The 9707-nt window shown below is 31.9% G+C and overlaps 1 protein-coding gene across 1 annotated transcript; it reads right to left on the bottom strand.

Annotated features, from left to right (window-relative positions):
- Positions 1-2403: 2403 nt before the first annotated feature.
- LOC107028030 (synaptotagmin-5-like) lies at positions 2404-8454 on the bottom strand. The gene is made up of 13 exons (XM_015229084.2): positions 8210-8454; positions 8010-8114; positions 7887-7937; positions 7683-7803; positions 7480-7601; positions 6916-7017; positions 6672-6746; positions 5980-6059; positions 5231-5381; positions 4915-5145; positions 3215-3496; positions 2979-3092; positions 2404-2869 (listed from the first exon to the last, which is right to left on the bottom strand). The coding sequence occupies exons 1-13, from the start codon at positions 8312-8314 to the stop codon at positions 2726-2728; spliced, it is 1683 nt and encodes a 560-aa protein (XP_015084570.1). The 5' UTR covers positions 8315-8454; the 3' UTR covers positions 2404-2725.
- Between the last annotated feature and the right edge of the window lie 1253 nt (positions 8455-9707).

Raw genomic sequence — 9707 nt, 5'->3', positions numbered from 1 at the left:
AATTTGAAACCAAAGTGACCAAAAGCAATAAAAGTGTTTATGGCTTCTCACTCAAACCATGAAGACTCTCCATTCATAGATATCGGCTTCAATGCAATAATTTTGACATCCAAATTTCAATAATCAAGCTCGAGTCAAAAATTGAGTCAAAATGGCATTGTGGGACCCATTCAAGTAATCACGAAATTGAGTATGTCAATGGGTCCAAACTAGCTCAAGAAACTTGTGCCAAGAAAATCGGCATAATTTGAGCTCTTAAATGCCTCAAAATAGCTTTACATCAATTACGTTAGAAGAACGCTACCACACGGCGAAAATGATAAATTGAATGGAAACTTACGGGTTACATGTTAGAATACACCCCTTGCAACGTCAAAATGCTATCCACCAACAACAATTCCTAGTAATTTCCACCAATCTCCCCGTAATTTCGAGCTCACAATATCTCAAAGGGTTTACATTTATGCGAGAAATGAAGTTGAAAACACTGAAAACAGAATATAATTGCCATCCATTTACTCATTGCAATCAAAGGGCCTATAGGGTAACTTTCACGATGGTCAAGCTTTGATTGGGTCCACTGACCCTTTATCATAGTTGCTATACTTAAAGCTTACTAATGTGGAGACCAAGAAACTGATCTTTGTGAATGTGATGAAACAACAACGATTGCGGAGACCAATTTCATTGGCATTCATGTACATGCCTCCAAGCATACGAATGCAAAGAGCAAAGCTTGGTATACCAGCAAAGGCTGCACCAACTCAATTAATATTAAAAGAATAAACTAAAAATATATAATGATGATAAAATTTATTCACTACGTAAAAAAGAAACAACATAAATTAATTATATTAGCTAAGAAGGCAAAAAACAAATATTTTAAAAAATAGAAACAAAAAGTACACCAGTGTAAAAAAAAAAAAAATAAGGTGGAGGGGACTTAAAAGAAAGCTGGCAGATGGGTCCCAGTCATGTACACTTGTCAATCAAATGATGTCTTATACAAGTATGAGTTGGCGTTCCTCATGCATTATAAAAAAAATTCCTCCTTTGTAGATGATGTGATTTTGTTTGCTAGAGGGAAATCTATAACAATAAAGCTAATCATGAAAACCTTGGAGTTACATGAGTCTACGTCAAATTAGATGATAAACAATGCTAAGAGTTGACTTGTGGTGGCATTATAAAGCTCACCTAGAAGAGTGGAGAGAATTTTTAGGCTAACTGGTATGCAAGATAAGGAGTTAGCTCTATTGTATCTAGGTTGACTTCTCTATGTTTGTAGGCAACAAATATCTTACTTTAGTGGCCTAATTAGCTAGACTACTAGTAAAGTTAGGGGGTGGAAATATATGTTCCTATCTCCTGGTGGGAGGGCAATCTGGATAAGGTATATTTTGTTGGCAGTGCATGAGCACTTGCTAGCCTTTGTTCATCCACCAAATCCAGTTCTTGCACAAATAGAGATCAGAAAATGAATTATTACTTTTGGGGATCAATTGAAGGGAAAGATAAACGTCATTGGCCTCTCGAGCCAAGATGTTTTCACCTTATTCAGAAGGTGGTGCAAATTTCAGAAGGTTAAGGGATGTCTATACGGCTTTCCTTGCTAAGTTCTGGTGGAAATTCAACACAAAGTTCTTATGGGGCGATTTTTGAAGTCCGCATACTTTAGGTGATCTCATCCTCTGACTAAAAAATAGATAGTGGTGTGTCACAGAATAGGAGAGTTGTTAGTAAGGTTAGGTCTGAGGTGAAACGACATTCACATAGGGTGGTTGGTAAAGGAAATATCTCCTTTTGGTTTTAGAATTGTAGCTCACCTACCAGATAGTATTTGTCCTGGACACTAAATTAAATGAGTTTTTGTCTAGTAGGTGTATGGCATGAGCAACTTATTGGAGTGCATTGGCCAAAGTCATTGTGTAATAGACTGCGTAGCATGAATGTTATGTTTCATGCTGGAAAGGCAAACAGGCTAGTATGGACAACCAATAGCAATGAAAACTTTTCTATATCTTCTACCTGGCACATGATAAGATAGAAGAAGGATCAATCCAGCATTGACAATTGCATTTGGCACAAGCATGTGTCTTTTAAAAAGTCATTTTGGCAGAGGGTTGCAAGAATACACACCTTATACCACTTATGCATAAATGGTGGATTTAATTTATTAGTCAGTTAATACAACCTTTATTATGAAAATCATACCTCTATTAATCATATGAGAGTTTTTGAGGTCGATATGTGCAAAGAAGTACAGAGCTTAGACACCTCCACTTAACAGATTAGTCGCATGATCTCCTTTACTCTGACTCAGTTTACTAAGCAAAGATTTGGGAAACTAAATTTTGATATAAGATGGAAAAGCTTAAACATTCTTATTGTAGAATGCACATGTTGGTGAAGTGGGATAAGCCACAACTTTTGCTTGTTAAGGTTAAAAAGCCATGGTAGTTGTATTGATGGGAATTGGTGGAGTCATCAGGGACTGCAATGGGAGGTCATCATGGCATATTCACTCTTTGTGAATATGCCATTATAATTACAACAAATATTAGCAAATGAAAGTCTACAATATCATCGCTTCACTTGAAACATTTTAAAGCTCTACCTTTTTATGTTCTTCTTTCCAACTAGGCTTAGCATTTCCTGTAAAATGCCATCATATATACGCTTTTTTGGGGCAAAAGAAAAAAAAAAGAAACTAATCTAAAATTAATTAATCTCGGATTATAGGTTGTGGTGTCCATTTAAGATGAAATGTTAATCTCCCCGACTTGGCACCATCCAAGGTAAAGGTATCTTTAAATTCTCCTTCTAGTATAACTCTTGTGAGGGTCATGATGCATCTACCAATTCTGTCCTGAAATTTTCAAGTTTTAACAGAGATACATCAACTTTATCAAGTTCATAAGCTATAGAGCAAGAGTTAAATACTCAAAACAAAAACGAGATGGTCTAAAAGAATTTACCTTCCCAAAGGTGTCATGGTCCCAAACCTCCAAAATGAGCAAATCGTGTAATCCGTCTTCAACTACAAAGTCAAATGTCTGGTTCCACACTGGATTAAGGGTGTTGTTTAGAACCTAGGTTTAGCAAAGAACGAAAAGTTGCTTAATTTCAAAATATTGAAACAAAGTAACTAAATGAAATATAAGACAAGTTAGGGGAAGATAATGTTTCATTCTTAGGGTATTCAAAAACTTACTCGGGTTTTATTTTTTTGTTCAGATTTTTTCATAATTAATACAACAAAAGGATCAGATTTCCCCATTATATCTGTGACAGGTACGTCTTCTGCTGATATTACTGTCACGGAAAGAACTCCTCTAAAGAGGATGTCCCCTTTCTTCTCAGAGATAGCTTGCGAAAAATTAGCTGCCTCTGGTCTAAGGGCCTTCTCCAAGGTAGTTAGTGCATAGTCGGGTTTAAATCCCTTCATAAACACACTTTCCATGCCAAAAGGACAAAAGAGAAGCTCCAAGTGTACCTGTGCTAGGTGATAATAGAAGAGCTTTGGTTAAGACTCCAGTGTGCATTGATGACACAAACAAGAATTCTCTTGTGGGGAATACAAATAGGCAGATATCATAAGTGAACAAATACATTATAACACAATTCATGACAAAACGAAAAATCATAAATAGATTAATAAAGAAGAGAAAACTTTTGTTGGATAGGGAATACAAATAGACTCCAATAAAAACACACATGTATTATCTATTGGACTTTATTACATTTTATGGTTAATCAACTATCACAAACATATAACCTATTTTCATTGGAAATGTACGCCTACTCTATTTTCTTCTGCTTTTTTTTTATAACGTCAGTTTCTACCTCAACAAGAATCAATCTATTCAGGTGACCTACACTATATTCCTTGCGTCCAACAAGAGTTGCATCATACGTTGGTATCTAATGTAGGAATGACGATATTATAATATGAACATGCAGAATAAGATAAGAATAACTAACTAAAACCATAAGTAATTTAAGTCACATGGCACATAAGTTCTCCTTCTGGCTCTCTTCTCTTTCTTTGAGGCTTGCACGGAATAATCAACATAACGAGTATGAAAAAAAACACTTTTAGCTTCTTAAAAAATATAAAAGCAATTGTTGTTTGTAATCAAGACTCATGAGAACCAAAACAAGAGAGGTTATATCATTAAGAAACATGATAACACAAAAAGGAAAAATTATTCCAATCTAAAATCATAAATGATCTTAAATTTCTTTTATCTGGATCTTGTAAATTAGACAACTGCTCTATATTATACAAAAACAATCAGAAAATCAATGATTATTGCTCATATTTTGATACTAGTGGCCCTTCAGAAGGGTGTGCTAGCTTCATTAATTTGTATCAAGACACAAAATGTAGAAATAACATATGATTGGTTAGCTGAAAAACCCAAATGCCTCTCAAATTGTTACCGATCATAAATCAAATTCACATGTTTTTTGTAACTATATTATTGATGACTAAATCTACTGTACAATTGATTTATTCATTTCAATACAGATTAAAGATGATAGTATTAGATCATAGATCAGAGTATATGTGGGAGTCTAAAATCATGATGGTAGAACACCATAGAGCAGACACTAAGAATTTTGGCTAGAAAGGTGAGAAAACTCTTCTGATTTTAAGATAATGATATGCTATTTAAAAAGTAAGAGCAAAAAAGTCAATTATAGATGATGCCACTACTATGTTCATTTTTCGTTGGAGACATTAGTTCATCCTTATAATATTTTCATGGAGATCCTAGATAATTGATAAACAAGATGCAGTTGACATGATTGCTTCTCCACTATGAAGCTCGTAATTGAGAGCCAAGTGCTAGTTATAATTTGATGCAATCTAATGCCAGAAGAAGATAAATATCAAGATATTCTTACCTGTCCTCTATTTTTGGTGTCCCTTTGGATCTCCAAATCCTTCAATAGTTTCAACCACACATCTTTCACTTTACCTGGCTCAAGGATTTTCAAATCTATTCTAGCACAACCGATGAATTCAGCAGCTTGAATCCCTTCATCATCATACACTCTAATTGTTAAATGTTGAGTAGATATGTCTTCAACTATGAACTCAAAGTGCTCATTCCAAATCGGATTTAAGCAGTTATCCTTGATAGAGCAAACAAAATCTAGAGTTAACCATTCCTTGTTAGGAGAAAAAATTAAGGACAGCTGGTGATAGACTTTCTCTTACAATAACTTTGCTGGTTTTTGTCCTGTCACGTAGTGGACGTATAAATAGCTCAACAAAAGGATCAGACTTCCCAATGAGGTCCTTATTAGTCAACTCTTTGGCTTCGATGAGCTTGACTTGCAATACACCAAGCGGCTTTAGTTCCAGATCACTACAATGTAAAAGATCAGTTTAGATTGAAAACCATGTCCTTCTTCTTGTCCTTAGTACTTCAGTTCGAGAATATTGGACTTATTATAGAAAACCATTTCATTAGAAATACTACTTGCATTACAATATTATTCGATATTCTAAATGTCGATAAAAGACAAATTCAGATGTAAAAATAGATTTTTAGAAGTTTGTAATGATATTGAAATTTTCCCCTTCTTTTTTTTTTTTTTTTGGACTTGATTCTTCTTTTTTCTTGACTTTTCTCTACTTAAAGAAAAGTTACCAATATAGACTGATACAAATGATCAGAAGAAACAATTGGGCAGTGCTAATCACAAAAGTGATATCTATTTCAAAGGATGACAACTTAATATCATTTTGATTAGGATATACTTTTTATAGGGATAAAAAGTTTAATTTAAAACTATTTCACTGTTCTTTCTGAATAGATAATCTGGAATATAGAATGTCTTTTGCTTAAGACTGATATTCCAGAATTAGAACTAATTCACATGTTCAAACAAAAAAAACCTTTAGTTTTAATTGGTAAAAAATGTCAAGTAATGAATATAATGTTTATTAGGAAATTAGAACACCTATAGTCTCCTGGTAATATGGGAACAATATTGCGGACAGGCCAAGTGATAGAATCTTCAATTGCATCCCGTATTGTACCCTGTGCTTGCGGATTGAATGCCATCAAGAAAAGCATTCAAGTAAGAGTTTGTTGTACCAATAAAATACACGTTTCTCAATTAGAATTCACAAATGTTAGCTGTAAATACTTATTGTGATAAATATTCATCGTGAATTAACAAACTAATTACAAAAAAGTACGAGAGTTAGACCAATGATCAAGAACAAGCGATGAAAATAACATGACAACAAAGCTGTAAAATCTAAATAATTTTTTTTTTTATAAAAAACACTTGAAATGTCACTTAACCAAAATTAAGAGTCATGCGAAATACAGTTGTATGAGAAACATGAACTACCAAAATTAAGAGTCATGCGAAATACAGTTGTATGAGAAACATGAACTAATTTATGTAAAATAAAAACTCTATAATTTTCAGTTCTTTTTTACCTGAATAAACAAGAAATAAACTTTAAAAGACATGGTAACTTGTATGTATAATGTGCGCTAACTAAGAAAATTTATAATTTGTGCTTACAAGGGAAAGGAATAAAAAATGAATATTCATATTGGCTCTTTATATGTGGGAAATGTACATGAATGAGAAAGAGGTCTATTCATTCTATTACAAAAACAGAAGATATTTCAAACCTCAATGGCATCTGATACTCCAGGAATAGCTGATATATCACCACCCACAACTTTGAGAGTGAAATCCAAATTTTTCTACAGGTAGAAAAATATAATATCAGAACCATGATTGTTCAACATTATTTTTTTCATATTAACAAGAACGAAAATGGAACCAAATACAAATCTATATATGCATATCAAGTATTTAATCCATTTATTATATATCATGTTAGTGATACATAAAATAAAAGTTTGTGCTCACCTTGTGACGCAAGGAGTAACAAACAGCTCCGAAACAAGGAAGCTCAGCAACTAGTGGTTTGAATATCAAACGAAAAACACCAGTGAAGCCAATATTCTTGACCTGCATTAAAAATGGATTAGGAGAAGAGTGAAAAATATGTAAGATGATTCTTCATCAATTGTGATATCTGCATGATTATTATACTGATCTTTTTAAAAAAATGGATTTTCTTACCTCTATCACTTTAAAAGGACATTTCGATGTAAATATGATTATGTTCAAGACTGAAGAGTCAACAAAGAAAGTATTTATGTCACTTGAGCTAATGATAACAAGATAGACGAAAGAAGTAAATGTTTGTTTCAGTTAAAAGACATATAAAATTAAGATTGACTCTCACATGTATTGAGAACATGAATTATAGTCTCTTAAGGCATAACTACTGCGTTATTTTGATATTTATTCCATTCACATGAGTGATGATTTTCGGTGACTAATGGAGGAAACTAAGAAATTTAGGAAGAAACAAAATTATTAAAATATTTAATAGAACGCATAGAAATGTGATTTTTTCGAAAGTACCTGTATAGGTAGTGCTACACCAACTAAAGTCTTGATATCCAGAACAATATTGGGATTTCCATCCCATTGCATTTCCAACTCCATGATAATTTCTCCTGGATCACCATCGAGAAGGGAAACTCCTAAAAATGTAAAAGGAAGTTAAATAGCAAAATCTATAAAGTTAACTAGTATAATTAGTTTTAAAATGTGATTGAACAAACCTGTGAATGATGGAGCCACAGTACCCAATGTGAGCTTTGAAAATTTGAGAGCAGCTAAGATAGATGGTCTATATTGCTCAAGAATTGGCTCCACGGAGGTTCTTATCAATTCTGATGCAGCCTAAGCAGAGAATGAATATTTTAATATAAAATGACAAAATAGTAAAAATCAAAAGGGTGTGCTAAAAGAGTGCAATTAGTTACCTCATCAACATAAGGCCACATTTTTTCTAAGTGATGATTAAGCCAATTCAACTGTAATTTAACAAAAGCTATTATTAGAAAATTGAACTAGTAAAAAAAAAGTATTAAGCAAACTTAACTCAACTTTTGCTTTTGTGAAAAGACTACCCAAGAAGGGTATGCTTCAGGAGGCAAAAGTTTTCTTGAATCTTGGACAGTCATCCTGGCAAATGCTGTTATGGATTTTGCCTATAAAATAGAGAATATATGTATAAAAATAGAAAAATACAAAATTTCAATTGAAATAATAATAATAATAATACTTAAAGAAAAGAAAAGCATACCAAATCAATGCGAGCTGTGGATCTGTTATTTTGAAAGCGAGCAAAACAAACAATCAGACCAATACCCAATGCCGCACCTAAGAAAAACCCCAAGAAGAAACCCATGTTTACGTGAAAACAAATTTGATATATATATTAGAAGAAATGCAGATTCTTTTGAAAGAAACAAGTTCTTTTTTTTGTTCGAGAAAATGTTGGGAGTTATGAGAGAAAGGAAGGAAACCGCGGGACCAGGGGGGCAGAGGGAGAGAGTGTAACAAAATTTTGATTCGGAAGTTGAGGCTTACTCTTAAAGCTCTTTTATGCCACCGCGTGTCACCTAATTTTATTCAAAAAATTTCAGTTTTTAAGCATGGAGAAATCAAAATCTCAAACATATATCTTAATAAAATTAAGATTTTATTAATTGAATTTATCTTTTGTAATTTTATATATCGTTTGATTATATAGTACATTTCGTAACTCTACGTAATTAAAACGCGTGAGAGATATATATATGTATTTAAGTAAAAAAGTATATAAAATTACAAAATCAATGAGTTCACATGAAAATTAACACTTAATTTTTTAGATTTGGATTATAGTCTAGAAAAGTATTTTTACTTTTTCTTTTTCTAAGTGTGCAATTTTTTCCCTCACTTCATGTCGTTTGTTCTTCTTCTTCTTTAATACAATTCGATTCTTAATGTAATACAATTTTGTGTTTGTTAGAGGAAAATGAAATGATAAGAAAGTGAAAAAAAACTGAAAAAGTAAAAAATGATTCTTTATTTGCTCCTTTTGTTTTTCTGACTTTGATACTCTTTGTTGATTATAATTGAAAGTAAGAAATTTGTATTTCTTTGCTTACTTTTCTTTGCTTTGGTGGGTAATTATTGCTGATTAGATAAATTATCATAGAATGGAATTGGCATATCTAAGTTTTATGGTGTTTATTTTCATTACATATATGATCATTAAAATTAATTATAAAGACTTTTGGATTTTCTAAACTAAAGAAAGTAATTGGGTAATAAAGGAATGTAGTTAAGAAATGACTTTTGCATTGTCTAATATAACATAAAAATGAGGGGAAATAATAAAACTGAGAAAATGAGAAAAAAAATTTAGCTACAATGAGATGTCACATCAGTTTTCTTTTGCCTAGCTTTAATATATAAGATAGCTTAGAGATTATTTTTTTCAAAAGCATTACTAATATTTTTTTCTTTATAGTACTTATTTTTATGATAGGACTTTTATGATAGAATTGTTTTAAACGCGAATAATTTTACTAATAAAATTAGTAGTATCTTATTATTATTTAATATAATATTTTTTACATGTTACGGATAATTTCTCCAAATCGAGCATATTTATTTTCTTATAAAATTTATAATCATGTGTCTTTTTGTCTAAAAAATATAAATTTACATCAAATTTTATTTTTGAAAAATTGCTTTATTAAAACCACTAACATGATATTAAAATCTTACTTTCAATAGAATTTGAGATTTAA

The sequence above is a fragment of the Solanum pennellii genome, chromosome 8, assembly GCF_001406875.1.
Source record: "Solanum pennellii chromosome 8, SPENNV200".
Taxonomy (NCBI): domain Eukaryota; kingdom Viridiplantae; phylum Streptophyta; class Magnoliopsida; order Solanales; family Solanaceae; genus Solanum; species Solanum pennellii.
Note: the sequence above shows the minus strand (reverse complement) of the source record. Positions and strands in the feature narration are given on the sequence as shown.